This window comes from Ixodes scapularis, unplaced genomic scaffold (assembly GCF_016920785.2).
Source record: "Ixodes scapularis isolate PalLabHiFi unplaced genomic scaffold, ASM1692078v2 PGA_scaffold1__304_contigs__length_218370807, whole genome shotgun sequence".
In the NCBI taxonomy this organism is placed as follows: Eukaryota; Metazoa; Arthropoda; class Arachnida; order Ixodida; family Ixodidae; genus Ixodes; species Ixodes scapularis.
In genome coordinates, this window is record NW_024609846.1 from 172,190,132 (window position 1) to 172,205,888 (window position 15,757).

Here is a 15,757-nt window from a genome sequence, read left to right on the forward strand (position 1 = left end):
ACTATTGGTTCTATGCACACCAACACAGAAACCTAAGAACAAAAAAACTGCAATGTGAGAACACCACATGACACATTAAAAATGGCGGGTAGAAACGTGTCTCGGCACGATTTCATGCGCATACCATGCACACTGCCAACGTTGCACTCGGTTGTGGCGGGTGCCAGGTCCGCTCTGAATGGTACTGAGATTGTGTGAACAGTCCCTATCGGTGAAGTTCTGCAGCTGGTCCCCAGGTGTGCCTCCTGTAGGTTTGTCTTGACTGGGAAATTTCTTCGCTCAATATGGCAGGAAAATCCCTCTGCTAAACATCACGGTGGCACCTAACTTCGCATAACGCCACGACATCACGTCATACTGCGGCATATGACATTGTGGTTAGTGCGCGGCAGAGTGCAGTGTCTGAGCTGTTTTTTCATTTCGTTTATTGGTACCCTCGGGGCCCGAAGGCATTACAGAGGGGGGTGGGATTATTACGTACAAGTTAATAGAACACTCAAATCACAAATCAAGTTCTAGTAGTATGGATACAGCGTTTTTAAAATCAACAGGATTAACAGTTGTGGCGATGGATGTGGAAAGGTGATTCCAGTCAGCAGACGTACGAGGTATGAATGATCTGTAGTAGGTATTAGTGTGGCACTGTAGAATTTCGACTTTATGTATGTGATCATTGCGTGATGACATGTAGGATGCCTCCAGTAAGAGTTCAGTCTTAAGGATCGGGTTGTGAAAAAATATTTTCTGAAATAAACTTAATCGATAAAGCTTTCGGTGTAAAGAAAGAGTTGGCAAGGATAGGCATTTTTTCATAGAAGTTTGCTTGATGTACAATGGTAATTAGAACGAATGAAACGCACAGATCCATTCTGGACAGCCTCCAAGGCGCCGACGAGGCTCTCAGTGTTAGGATCCCAAACAACAGAACCGTACTCAAGTTTTGGCCGGACTAGTGTTTTATAGAAAAAGAGTTTCAAAGTCGAAGGAGTCTGGAAAAAATTATGTTTTGGATAGCCAATCATGCGGTTGGCATTGGAAATGACGTGGTGAACATGCGATTCCCATGAGAGGTTAGATGTGATGTGAACACCCAGATATTTGTAAGTGTCAACCCGCTCTAAAGTTATATTATTAAGGATATAGGAAGGAGGATCGTTAACTCGCCTGGAAATTATCTTGTGTTTACACTTGTCAACATTTAATGACATGTGCCAAGTGTCACACCAACCTGAGATGGAATCGAGATCGTTTTGAAGAAGTAAGATGTCAGAACTGTTAACAATTTTGCGGTATACAACACAATCATCTGCAAATAAACAAATAGAAGATGTTACATTCAATGGTAAGTCATTAATGTAAATGAGAAAGAGAAGAGGGCCAAGCACAGATCCCTGAGGTACTCCGGACGTTACTGAAACTTTGGACGAGTCGGTATTATTACAATTTACAAACTGAACAATTAGTCAGAAATGAGCAAATCTACGAAAGTACATGCTGTTCAATGTTAAGTTTGTGAAGCTTAAAAAGAAGGTTATGAGAGACCCTGTCAAACGCCTTGGAGAAGTCAAGAAAAACACTGTCAATTCGTGAACCACGATCTAGAACCAGATGGAAATCATTTGTTAGTCTTACAAGTTGTGTCTCGCATGAAAAAGATTACCTAAAACCGTGTTGGTTAACGTTGAAGAATGAATTAGATTCAAGAAAATTAACCAGATTAGAATAAATTATATGTTCCATCGTTTTACAACAAATACTTGTGAGTGAAATGGGTCTAAAGTTAGACGGGGAATGTTTGTCTCCAGTCTTGAGTAGTGGAATCACCCAGTTTTCCAGTCGTCTGGAAGCTGACCTAGTGAAAGAGATTGCTCAAATAGTTTAGACAAAATGATGTATATTCTTTTGTATTCTTTAGAAACTTTGAATTAATATTGTCAACACCAGATGACGATGATTGTCTAGTTGACTCTATAATTTTTAAAATGCCATTCTCATCAGTGACAATTGGATTCATGGGAAAAAAGTCATATGAAGGATATGATGGACAAAATGAACCGGTAACATTATTAAATACACTAGAAAAGATGTCATTGAGAATAGTCGAACACAGTGAATTGGGAATCATTTCACCGGACTTATTTTTAAGTGAAAGGGAACGCTCAACACTGGGATTCATTACACTCCAAAATTGTTTAGGATTATTGATTAGCATAGATGGTAGGCACTCATTAAAAAAGTAACATTTAGCCTCCCCGACTGCTTTTTTGTATTCATTCGCTGCGAGATCATAACGTTGCCAATATTCCTCCGAGGCAATGCGCTTTGCGTTTCTAAACAAACATTTCTTTTTATTTGAGAGCCTTCGGAGTTGAGGAGTGAACCATGGAGACTGAGTGTTTGTTGTAATTGAGCGTAATGGAATGTGCTCATTAAATAAAGAAATGGCTTTGTTCTTATATGAATCCCAATTGGTTTGAATGGAACGCCCGCAAAGCTCTGGCAAAAAGTCCTCCAAAAAACAGCACAGACCTTTATTAATCGCTGCGTAGTTGGCCCTCTTGTAATCCCGAATTTGTTTGATCTGTTTTGTATTACGGCACACTGGAGTTATAAAAGAAAAATTAAGCAACGAGTGATCACTGAGACCAGGAAGGTATAAAATACCAGAAATTAAATCGGGTGTATCAGTCAGTATCAGGTCGAGCACGTTCGTAGAAGAGTGTGTTGTCCTTGTTGGAAATCTTACAATTTCCGAAAGATTAAAGTCGGAACATAGATCTAAAAACTGGTTACATTCAGTTGAGGGGTTTTTCGATGAAGAGCTTAAATCACACCTGATGATGCCAGGATAATTAAAGTCGCCCATAAGAAGAATGGGTAAGTTTGGAAAGCGAACACGGACAAGGTTAATTGCATCATGAAGTTGCTCAACAAAAGTATTTTATCCTGTTGGAGGACGATAGCAGCAGCCTAATACTAGCTTTTTGTGTCCAATGGAAAGACCTACCCATATTATTTCAAAATCAGATTTTATGTTTAGCAAAAAAGATTTAAGTTCAGGCTCAGCTGCTATCAAAACTCCCCCTCCAGAACGTTCCTTGCGGTCATTGCGGTAAACATCAAAACTTTTACTACAACGAAATATTTCAGAATCCTTAACTTGAGAGGAAAGGCAAGTTTCAGTTAGCACAACTAAACCAGCATCACATGAGTCAATCATTGAGCATAAGTCATCGCGTTTTTTAATCAGACTTCGGATGTTAGAAAAAACAACTTGCACATTAACTGGTCCCCCGCCCCTTTCGGACCGCTAGGCGGAGCCAGACGGCTGAGAAAGGGGAGCTGAAATTAGTGGAAGCACGCTGACATTTCTTTCAGAGCGTTGGAATGAGGTTGACACACATATTCGGTCTTCTTGGGGGTTGTACGTATAGCAGTTGTTATTTTGATAAAGCTTGTTGAAACGCAGTTTGAAAGTACTTCCTTGGGATTTGCCAAATTCTATTAGTTTTCTCCTAGCCAGACGAGTAGCAAAAGAAAAACCTTCACTGACAATCACGCCTACGGTTTTAGTTGCATTTTGCAAGATAAGATAAGATCTCTTGTTTTGAAGGAAGAAAACTGTACAATGATGGGGCGACATTTGTTTGCAGCAAATGCCCCTAGCCTATGTGAGCGCTCTATACCAAATGTTCCGCTTATGGAAGGCAAGGAGCATTCGGAGCAACTGTTGCTGCAGTTTGTTTGCAAGAGGCAGCAAGGAACAGGGAATTTCCTTTTCTTGTAGGTTTTAGAAAGAGTTATATACGTAAAGACAGGGGACGGGACAACACACAAGGATGTGTTGTCCCGTCCCCTGTCTTTACGTATATAACTCTTTCTAAAACCTACATCTTTACCAACGCGCTCACTAACAAGTTCCTTTTCTTGTTTTATGTCAGTTTTTTTGAGTGAGCTCAGGAAAGAGATTCCTGTGTGATTCAGATTGTGCAGGTCTTGCCTGTATGGTCTGCCCTAGTATATTCCCTTTCCGCTAGAAACGTGGCAGCTTGGGGGGGTTTCTGTCGGATGGGCGGCCTTTCGGGGGAGTGCGGTTATTCAGAATTTTGTGGTACAGTCGACTTTCAGTAATTTAGTCGGTTTATTTGAATTTCTGGTTCGTTCAAAGCAGGGTTGCGGTCCCAGCAATTTACACATACGAGGCAATGCGGTAATTATAAGTTTAACCTCTGGGTCTGCTTAGTTCCAAGGATTTTTTGAGAGTACTCGGGAAGTCCGACAACCCTGGGAGTACGAAAAACCCTCATGATAGTGCTAACCAACCTTAAATCATACCCGTGCACACTTTATTGTTTTTATTTACTGTGCGCACAATCAAGAAAAAGAGCTGACGTGCGAGACTTTCATAAAATAACGTATGGACGCCTACCCAAAACGAAGAGATAAATGGAGAGTGCACAATATTTAAGAATGTAACAGCAAAAGTTTACAAAAAATAAGTGATAAGCACCGGGACAGCTGCTACAAACCTCAAGAAATGGGAACTGATTTCGCAGATTGCGGACACTGCAGATTTGCTTGTAACGTTGCGATAAACATACCAGAATGCGCTACAAACTCAGGTGTCACTGGAACCAATGTCGTGCACGCATATCACAAACAAAAATTGCAGGAAGCTGCTCCTAACTCGCATGTCACTGGAACGGATACCGCAGACTGCGGACACAGCAGATTCGCGTTTCATGGTGCGATAAGCATGCGGAAAACCCATCCCGATCTTGGATAAAAAAATTATGTATGTTCAAGTGAGCACTAAGATTACTAGAAATCACATGTTCCACAAGTTTGCAGAGAGAGAAAGGGTCGGTAATTTTGCATGCAGTTTTTGGATCCTGATTTGTGTATTGAAACCATATTTGCGATTTTCCAGTCTGTTAGGAGCTTTTGATTTTTTAAGGATATGTTGTAGAGCACACATAAAATAGTTTGCCATCTTTACGGAACAATTCTTTAGAGGGATGGTGAACCGAAATTTGGATATCAGAAAACAATGCAGGAGCTGTAGGCGAGATGCTACAATCCCTACAGCACTGCTCGTAAGGCAATATTACAAATCAATGGCCGTATTTTTAAAAAAAAAAAGGTTGAAATTGAACGAGTCCGACGAGGCACATGACGTCTGGATATCTCGTTTCCTCCTACCGGGTATCGCGCCAACATTTTCAATCGCTCCCGGCAAATTGCGAAATAGATCTAAAATATTTAAAAGATGTGTTACGTCTGTGACATGTTGAGTTAAATGAAACATTTCTAGAATGGCATTGAATTAAGCATGAAGCGAGTTTCCCAAGCCATTGGCTTTGCCATTCTCCCACGCCAAATCGGGGAGATTAAAATCCTTTCCCCAAATAAAGTGGCACTGTGGAGTGGAGGGAGTAAAGGGTTATAGCACTATGAAGTGAAGTAAGTCTGTAAAAGGGTGTGTCACTATGGAGGTGACAAAAGCATATAAAGGGTTGCAACTCCTCTGCGTGTACATGTAGTGACTTGAGCTCCCTCTTTTCCCTGTGACAGGTGAGCCCAGCAGACGGCAGGGTGCTGCATTTTGGCCGCATTGAGAAAGGCTTTGCTGAGCAGGTGAAGGGCATCACCTACTCCCTGCAGAGGTTCCTCGGTCCACACCCCTGGGACCCCCACTGCCTGCACACCAACGTGAGTGACCCGCAAGAGCCACTGCGCTGAGCGCAGCACCTGCTAGTTCAGTAATTCCTCGTTCGTGACCCACATTTCACGTCATTGCCTAATTCGAATGCTGTTGCATCGCAGACTGGATCTCCGAGGCCACCGTGCATCTTTTTCATTGGTCGCCTCGAAGAAATTCACGGGTGGAGTCTGGGTGTCCGGAAATTTGCCCGTGAAAGTTTAAATGAGACTGACTTCGAAAGCTGAAGTTAACCTGAACATAAGTTCCTCATTGACTGATTGAAAATTTTTTTTTAATTCTCGAAGTCTTCGTACAATCACGGCTGGATCATGAGTCTCTAGTGAAAGATATGGGCCAATGGAGCTTGCAATACATAAAGATGATTGGCACCTGCTACCGGGAACGAGCCCCATTTTCTCGTTGAGACTGGCTGTGAAAATGGAAGTCTGTGCCCAGATTTTAAGGTTAAAGGTACGGAGATTATTCCTGGTCCTAAAAGTGCACGGTGAAGTGTTGTTACAAGGCTATACCTGGTTCTTGGCTGGGAAGCAAAAGGTTGCACCGCTCTAGGGAGCAACATTTTCGCTCCCAGACACGAGAGGGGTCCCACAATGCAGCCGCCAAGGAGGGTCAGGGGCTTCACCCGACGGCATGCCCGTGTGTGCAGGGGGAGGAGGAGTACCAGCAGAAGCTACTGCAGCAGGAAGGCACGGAGCTGTACCACTGCGTGGTGTACCTGGCCCCCGGGGACTACCACCGCTTCCACTCCCCTGTCCAGTGGGAAGTCCAGCACAGGAGGCACTTCCCAGGTAAGGAGGGAGTCCCCTTCCCAAGGGGGAATATGGAGAGAGGGGGGAGCATCAGCACCCCCAACACAACACACACAGCTTGGACAGTGCTACTTTCTGGGACAGGCTACACGACGAGGAATAATTTCTCATGTGCAAGGTACGGAAATCCAATGCACCGTATACAGATTATTTAAAAAAATTTAAAACTTAAAAAAAAAAAAAAAATTATTTATATATTAGGATTTTTTTTTTTTTTATTCTTGGGGCTGAGGTGAGGGCCATAGGGGCCATGAGAAAAGGGGCGAAATTTGTTATTTAGCTAACTACAGTGGAATCTTGTTGTTACCATTGGACATAATACGTTTTTTGGTATAATACATTGTTTTTCATTCCCGGCCAACATCCCATAGGAGCAATGTATTTTGATACGGACGATACAATCACATTTTTGCTCGAAATCAGATAATACGACTCCGAAAGTGGGTTCTTACGGGCATTTAAAAAAATTATTCCTTTACATTCCAGTATACAGGGCGTCACAAAAGAAAAGTTACACGGTCTTTTTTACCGCAAAAATAAACTAGGCATTGCCAAACGCTCATTTTTCGCCCAAAGGTAGCACTAGAGGTCACAACCAGATGCCAAAGTTTCAGCCCGATTCGATAACTTAATCAAAAGTTATAAGTGATTTTCTGAAAATTTCAATGGGAAAATGGAGCCCAATTTTGCCCGTTTTTGGTTTCTGGTGCCACAGAGCCCCATGTGTTCAAAAACTCCGTCGGCCGCCATTTTCCCATTGAAATTTTCAGAAAATCACTTACAACTTGTGATTAAGTTATCGGATCGGGCTGACACTTTGGCACCTGGTTGTGACCTCTAGTGCTACCTTTGGGCGGAGAATGAGCGTTTGGCGATGCCTAGTTTAATTTTGCGGTAAAGAAGACCGTGTAAATTTTCTTTTGGGACACCCTGTACATACTGGAATCAAAAGCTCAAATCCCATTCTAACGAGCCACGAGCGGCCCGTTGCGTGGCCACAGCACGAGAGCCATTGTTAACGCTGGAGTGTTCCAACATAACCGCCCAGTCGGGCGTTGCTGTTTGCCATCAAGCGGAAAGTAGCGCACTCTGGTATCACGTGGCTAGGTGTGCGTTGCACCCAGTAGGTGGCGTTGGCGGTGATAGCCACCTCTTGCACAATATTTGCGTCTCTGCACGTTTTCTTTCGCTTTCCAAGTGCGCTGTCTCGCTTTGTCTGTTCACTCTCTAATGCTCCCTATTCATGGCTTTTGTGGTATCGTTAACCACCGTGACAATGCCAAGGAAACGCAAGCCACTGTCTCTAAAAGAAAAAAATGGACGTTATCTACAAGGTCGAAGAAGACCCGAAGAAGCACGTAGACCTGGCATGCCAACTAGGCTTGCCGGTTTCTACTCTTAACACTTGTCGGCAAACGGGAAGAAATCTGCAATAAGGTGCAAGTCTTCGGCGCGAGCGTCAAGGAAACGAGAGGTGTGCAGCATGCACAGATGGAAGAAATCCTCCTGGTTTGGTTTAAAGAAGTACGAACAGCAGGTGTGAACATCGACGGTAAACTTCGCGAGAAGGCCGATGAGAGCGCAAGCTGGCCAAGCTGGCTGACCAAACTGCGTATCTTTTTTTTTTTTAACTTTCAAAAGAACTTGTTTATCGATATTGAAAAGAAGAAAACGCAAACCAAAATGACCGACCATTTTAAGGCTGCGGAATAAAAGCAAGTTTCTCACCGGTACGCTTATTTTATTAAATTATTTAGCTCATTTTGGACAATAGGATTTTCGGTTAATGTTTTATTTTTCGGTTCCCGTGAAAATCGTATCAACTAGATTTCATTGTAACTAAAACGTTTTGACTGACATTTTAAAGTACAAGTTTTTGGGGTTTAATGCAGTTGGCGAATGGACTCTCGCCCTCATTATAGCAAAACCATTACATTAAATTTTTATTAAAAAAATTTGTAGTAGGCGCTACAGGAACTGAAACTAAAGCATTCTGAACAAAGTGGTCAGGTGCTCTTTTTGTTCTAAATGCTTTTCTTCACGCACGCCACAATGCGTGAACGCGACTCCCATGCCCATTGACATTGCAGTGACGTGTTGCAGCTATCGCTGTGACTGTACTCTGAATTAACGCAGGACCTCTCGATTTTTTTTGTTTCGGGTGGTTGCGAGTTGCAGTTTGTATTGTCGGTATAAAGCCGTGTTGTGGAGTGTCGTGAGCCGGTGCGTCTTTTTGTTCCTTGGGCAGGCACCCTGCTGAGCGTGCGCCCCGGCGTGGTGAACTGGATAGCGGGCCTGTTCAACATGAACGAGCGGGTAGTGTACATGGGCCACTGGCAGCACGGCTTCTTCAGCATGACCGCTGTCGGGGCCACCAACGTCGGCTCCATCAAGGTCTACTTTGACAGCGTACGTCCCACCGTTCCTCGGACCGGGGGCAGCTGCAATTCTGGGCCCCAGTTTTCTTCAAATAGAAAGAAACTCTAATCGCGGTTGAAAATCTAAACTCCCACGAATATAAAATACATTCACAGGTGTCACGGTCAGCTTCCCCACCGAATTTAGTGGGAATAGAATGTACAGTCAAGCCCTGGTTATGTCACACTGGAGTGCTTCGAATTTAAGTTTATATGAAACAGTCTGAACATCCCCATGAAAATCACATGTAATAGTATAGGAGCATTGTTTTTCTGTATCGAACTCCCATGGCGGGGACACTTAATATAGCGAACCAGGGAAGGAAGCAGGGTGGCCCCTGCTAGGGCACCTGTTGCTCCTCCGGCTGCTTCTCCCGCGATCAGATTGCACTGGTGGCAAGTACATAGCTCACGTTGGGGTGCTGGCAAACTGCCAAGTCATAGGAGCGCTGGAATATGCAACAAAAAACCAATTGCAAAAAAAAAAAAAAAAAGGAGGAGGATGGCAAAAGCAAGGGGGAAGGGCAGGGAGTGCCCGCTGGAACGGTAGCCTGCGCTCTTTTCGCTCTTTTTCCGGAGCACCTGCGCGACTCCTTAGCCCCAAAATAAAATAAGCAAAAAGAGAAAAAAGTTCCTCAAGTGGAGTGTGTGGGCAACAACGGTTTAGCAATCACACTTTGAACCCCTTATCTTTATTTACCTCTTTCTTTCGGGGTTTTGCTATGCCCAGTTTTTCTTTTTTTTACCTTTTTTTTTTTTTTTGCTGCCTAAATTTAGTGAGGTTTCTTTTTTGTTGCTTACTTAACTTTATTCTATGGATCGAGAGTGTTTTTGTTTTTTTATGCAGCTCACTTTTTCCGTTTTTTTTTTTATTATTTTTGTTTTGCTGTCGGCACTGTGTCAAGGTCGGAGGTCGTGTCTATGCATAAACGATGGCAAACACGGTGGCAGCTTAAACGTAAATGCCAGGCCAAGTAATCGCCAAACACTAAGGTGTTTGTGATCTTCACCAACTAAGCACTACTGTATTGTGAGGCATGGCAGGGCTGAGGCTGGGCATAGAGATAGTAATTAGGGACTTTATTGAAGAGCTTAGAGGGATTACATGTTAAGAGGGCTAGAGGCCAAGGCGGTCTGTTACACAAAGCGAAGTAAGCGAAGACCAAGGCCCGAGAACACAGCGAGAAACACGGGGGAGAGGTGTCTGGGAATGCGGAGGGGAGACACTTGAGATGGTGGTAGCGAGAGCATACGGGCGAAAGGGAAAGGCTTGGGAAGCATAGTGAGCGCGGTGAGCTGGTGTTTTATGGGGTTGGCGTTGCGGTCTTGCGGTGGGGAGACCGTGGGGCCCCATCGAGGGGGGCTCATGGTCGACTGTGACTTTATACCACATGGGCTTGCTCACAGTATTTAGCAGCTCTTAGAGGCTTGATTTGGTAAAATCCTGTTTGTCGCAGCCTTCGGTATTAGCACAGATGCGCGTATACAAAATTATCGATATATCAAACTATTTTACAATCCACTTTAAATTCGATAGATCCGGGTTCGACTGTACGCTCTTTCCGTGGCATTACATCTGTCCTTGATGTTGCATCTTGTCTGCGGCATTAGATCTCGTCTACGAGATTACATCTTGTTAGTCTTGTTCCAATAGTAGATTTTGAATTCGAAGCGAATAGTTGTTTTCGCCGAATATTTTCAGTTCGAATATCGAATAGCTTTTTCCACGCCTTTCACTACCATTGCATAATGCTTAGACGAAAACCCAGCTAAACTTATGAAAGGTTGTTCCACTTGCTCATTTATAAGCTAAGTTTAATACATCTATATTTTTTAACTGTGACCTCATAAGGTCCAATGTCTTGGGAGGACAAATAAACAATGTATTCAGTATATAATGAATCCTATAGAGATGGCCAGCTATACCCAATTGAGTTTATTTGCAAAATCTTGCTATATAAAATATGCTTTCTTTAACCTCAAGTTAAAAAAGAAAGAATCGCCCATGATGAACGCAGGTTGTAAGGGCATCTCTACCTAACATAGTTTACTCTTCCATAACAGTCAGTTTAATTTTGGAACTTTTACTACAATGTAGATATACAGATTCACAAAGTTTCCATTTATTTTCAAATACAGTCCGCACACGTGCACTACCCCGCTTTGAATGTATGCTTTTCTTCCAAGCACGCAATTGCAGTATTCATACTTTTCTATCTGTTTATCGCGGTTTGGTTACCCCGTTGAGTGCGCTTCTTACCGAGCACCGATGGAATGCAGAGAAGCAACACCCGTGGAGCTTGCTTCCTCAAGTATTGCTTCTCCACTGTGCACCGGTGCTCGGAAAGAAGCGCACTCAATGGGAGCTAACCCACCACAATCAACACTTCAAAAAACGCGAATAGTGCAGTTCTTCGCGAAGCGAATATCGAATAGTCTATTATTCGCAACTACCATTTGAAATTTTGAATATTCGCACAACCCTACATCTTGTCTACGGCATTACACCTCTTCAAGATTGGCTTCCGAGGCAGAATATGTGGTACGTTAACAAGTTTCAACAAGCGTTAGACAATTGACGAAAGCGAAATTCGGAAGTAAAATTCCTGTCCCGCAACACTGTCGGATCCAAACAAGCGCGGAGATTTCTCATAGCTTTGTGTTTGGGTGCATCCAAACTCGAGCGAGAACCGCTAGGCAGCTCGGCGGGCGGTCCAGGAGGGTAATCTCGCGTCGTCCCGTTCCAGAACCTCGTGACCAACCGGCGTCGGTACCGGCGGCACGACTTCGACGACCAGTGCTTCCAGTCGAACCACAACGAGGCGGGAGTGCGGCTGGACAAGGGGGACCCCTTTGGGGAGTTCAACCTGGGCTCCACGGTGGTGCTCATCTTCGAGGCACCTAAGGACTTTGCCCTGGAGCTGGAAGAAGGGCAGCACATCCGCTACGGGCAGCTGGTGGGGAGGCCGAAGGGTGCCCACTGACGCATCCACAAAGCTAGTCCCCCAAAGGACAACGCACTGTCGTCCCCGGAGGTCGTGGTTGACCGGTGACCAGGGTTCTGCTCTCGTTTCCCTCGTGTTTTTGACACCGATGTGGTGAGAAGCGCCATGCAGTGTAGTCTAGAGGAGGAGACATTGTCGGACATCGTCTCGTTGTCCCTGCCAAAGTGAAGTGGCTGCCGGAAACCGAGGCGAACATGAAGGTGTAGCTCTCGTTTCCTTCGTGTTTTTGATACCAAGGTGGCAAGAGACACCGTCCATCGAAGGCTAAAGGTAGAGACATTGTCAGACGCGCTCTTTAGTCATTCGTTTCACTATTGCGTTGCGAAGGGGACAAGTTCCCGGCTCCTTTCTAACTGCGGACAAGAGATGGTCGGCAGAAACGGGCGAGTACGGAGAGGCGTTCGTAGCTCTTGTTCATATTTTTTTCTCTTATCTTTTATATGGAAGCGGTGAGAGGTGCCATGCTCCGGAGACCAAAGGAATTGTCAGTCGTGCGCTTTAGACGTCTGCATCATTAGGTTGTTCCAGCCGAAAAGAGGTGGTTGGCAGAAACCAAGGCGAGCATGAAACTCTTTTCTCATATCTTTCGAGCCAGAAAAGCTACGCGTCGACTCAATCGCTGAGGCTATCTGGAAGGCCGGTGACCCCTCGGTTGGTGCCGTCTAGCTTCGAGTGGGGGTAGGGGTTGCATCGCACTGCCACAGTCGGACCAGCTGCGTGTCATCCTCTCAAGGGCCGCTCTTCCAAGAAGCCAGAATTGCCTCTGTGCCGTAAAGCAATGCGCACGTCGTATGCTGGCTCGTGAGGCATCAGTACAAGTGTTCGCTGCAATGACGGGGACAACTCGCCGCACGACACTCATTATCCAGATAGGTTTTACGGCATCGTCGGCTTCCACCGAAATCTGGTCTTTGCCTCCCCCCAGTCTTTGGAGGGAGGCAGTCGCGCTCCGTCTTTTCATCCGGTAGCTGGGACATTTTTATACAGCGGAACGAGGCCCGATATCTTGCTTCTTGCTCAAGAGGGGAGCAAAGATTAATTTTCCTGGTTTTCAGCACGTGGGGTTGTTGGCTTTTGCACCAGGGCTGTAGAAGTTGGGGTTGAGTAAGGAGGGGAGACACCCACTCTTTCTCTCCGGGGGTCTGTGATATGCCGAGGCATTTTTTTGTCGTCCCTTTCCGTTATTGGAGGTTTTGTTTTGCCGTGTCGCTAGTTGGCTTCCCGGTTATGAGGTGCTGCCGTCGCTCTCCCGCTTGAGGGAACGACTCTCTTTCTCTTCACGTCGTACCTGGTTGTACCGTGTTGTTCGTTATTTATGTACTCGTCTCGTTCGGCTCTCCAAATGTGCGACGGGCTGTGTCGCGGTGGCGTTGTCGGGATCGGTTGGAACTCCGGGGGATGTGCGTTTAATCCATTTGAGAGAAGTTGAACATTGAGCGAGATAAATTGGCGAGTTCAAACCGCAAGGCTTAGTCCTGCTCTGTCGCCACGAGGCAGCAGTTCATCTTGCTCTCGAGCTGGGGACGGGAACAAAGTGGCACATTCTTTTTGTGGCGAGGACTGGAGTTATCGATCCTTTCAAAAATCCGAGGTCCTATTCATTTTTGCTTCCTTTAAATATATCATTTGATGTTCCCATTGCCATGTGCTAGCTGGCTCGAGTCAGCGAATCTTTAATGAGTGACAATCGTGCAGGGTATTTTTTGCGCATATGTTTCAAAAGTTATGAATCGGGGAATTGTGATGTTCCTGCTGTTTTAGAGAACACTTTTTTGCGTTTGCTCGCATTTTTAATCTAGGAAAAGTCAACGAGAGCCTGGTGAAAGGTTGTCTTTGCTTCGTTTGCCGACGCCGCGGCGGACCTCGGGTTGAGAACAGTCTTCGCGGCAGGATATTTGTCGACAGATCATCTTGCTATGGTCGAAGGCTTTCCACGGATGGCCAAACACCTGCAGCTGTAAAGTGCCTGTTCACCGATGCATGCCGGGGGGGGTGCTGACCGGCTGTGCCGGCAAGGCATCTTTCCCGGGTGAATGCCTCGGCACACCTGCGGCAATTCCTCAGGAGGGCGGGGAACTAGGGAAAGTGTTGTACCGTGTAGGGACAAGCTTTTGGCTCCTTTTAAGATTGTCCTAATAAACAAATACTTTCTGTACTTTGTGGGTGTGGACCTCTATTTATTTTTCTCCTCATTGGTTAGTTGTTTTTTAGGCATGGTGTGCTCTGTCCACTTTCTGTGGTTTGTTTCAAAGCATTTCTTAACTAGTTGTGACGAAAAGAAGGTTGTGATTGTGAATCGAATATCAACATTAATATTTTACTGTGAATTGAGTTCAAATATTTGCTAATATGAATATTTTGCATTTAATGTATCTACATTTGATGTAAAATACTTATGTAAGGTAATCATGGCTGTAGATTTTTTGTAGAAAGGAAACATGAAAAGGCATAGTTTAAGGATATTACATGAGAAACCTTCCAGATAATTTTATCGAGACAAAACAAAAGGGCCCTGATAAGATTAGTTGGACAAAAAAATGCAACGTAGCAAGCAAAGGAATAGCTATCTTATTTATGTGAATGTAGTTTGAAGGTTTCCTTTACTGGCACTGTCTTTTAAAATGAGGTGTCTTGCTTGCAGTAAAGAGCAAACTTTCGGATGTCATAGAGCCTACCCAGCTGCTTGGACACTTGAGCCGTTTCTCGTAGTACACCGGTGCGGAGCAGTGAAGCTTGACCTACGTGCGGGTGCGAAACGGTGAAGCCTAACTCCAGAGTGCTGGTGTCGCAGCAAAGATTAGGGCTTTTTTAATATTCAATAACTGCGAAGAGTGCCTTCAGAATTCTTGAAGTTCTCGCATGAAGCTTCACTGCTTCTCACCTGCACTCTGGAGTTGAGCTTGATGCGAGAAATCGAAGGATTCCAAAGTCATTATTTGCAGCTTTCGAATATTAATAACATTTGAATACTTAGAATAGCAAAAGTATGATGTGAATCTAATATAGCAAACACTTTTAGCAAATTACTTGAAGTTTAGTATGTTTGCACACCTTTTGTATTCCCTTGAAGTTCCGTGGCACTCTGTCAGAAACTGGCGATTGTTAAAAAATTGGAAAGGACTTTACTCTGAACAAATCTGCCCCATGATATGGTTGCTGGTGTCTTCACTGTGGAGGAGCAGTCTTGTTATCAGGGTGTAACTTCACACCCTGATAATGGGCATCTTGCTTAATGGGCATCTTGCAGCAGTTGCTTCACAAATGCCCACCAGTACTGCAGCACGAGGATGTCGCAGCCTGGTGGTGAACCCTTCGAGGGTGTCGGCATGGCACCAAAAGCAGAAGGTGCAGTGCCCCGGAGAAGCATTTGCAGCCTGTGCCGACACTATTGTCGGGCAAAAAATTGCTGCATTTTCATGGTTTCGTTTAGAGATGAATATCTTTCCCTTTCAAAGCAAGCACTACCTTCGAAGCGCAAATTTGACATGCACGCAAGCAGTGGGCAGCTGCGTTTTCCTCGATTCTAATTGGTAGCTCATGGTTTACTCTGCGTAGCTCAGTGTTACGAAACAGCATCAAAAGAAACCAGAGCCATCGTACTTGCTGCCCATGACTCAAGCGGGCCGCAGCTGTCCCCGGGGTGCTTCCTGTCGAGTCCGCGCTCGAGGTGCAGCAGTGCCCGACCAGTGTCCCGGATGCAAGGACATCAATCGTAACGAACACGAATACTATGCAGCTCGGTTTTGAATTGACATAAAAGGCTACTTCCTGCAGTATAACTTGTGGAAACCGAGTTGCCTA

The 15,757-nt window shown here is 44.8% G+C and overlaps 1 protein-coding gene across 2 annotated transcripts in view; it reads left to right on the forward strand.

The window, feature by feature from the left end:
* Positions 1-14,111, forward strand: part of LOC8026673 (phosphatidylserine decarboxylase proenzyme, mitochondrial) — a 58,433-nt gene extending 44,322 nt beyond the window's left edge. For both annotated transcript variants that reach the window (XM_029978328.3, XM_029978329.3), the window contains 4 exons: positions 5,575-5,712; positions 6,372-6,513; positions 8,783-8,943; positions 11,699-14,111. In XM_029978328.3, coding sequence (XP_029834188.1) covers positions 5,575-5,712; positions 6,372-6,513; positions 8,783-8,943; positions 11,699-11,935 — 678 coding nt within the window. In that variant the 3' untranslated portion in view covers positions 11,936-14,111. The remainder of the gene's footprint in view (positions 1-5,574; positions 5,713-6,371; positions 6,514-8,782; positions 8,944-11,698) is intronic.
* Positions 14,112-15,757: the final 1,646 nt, after the last annotated feature.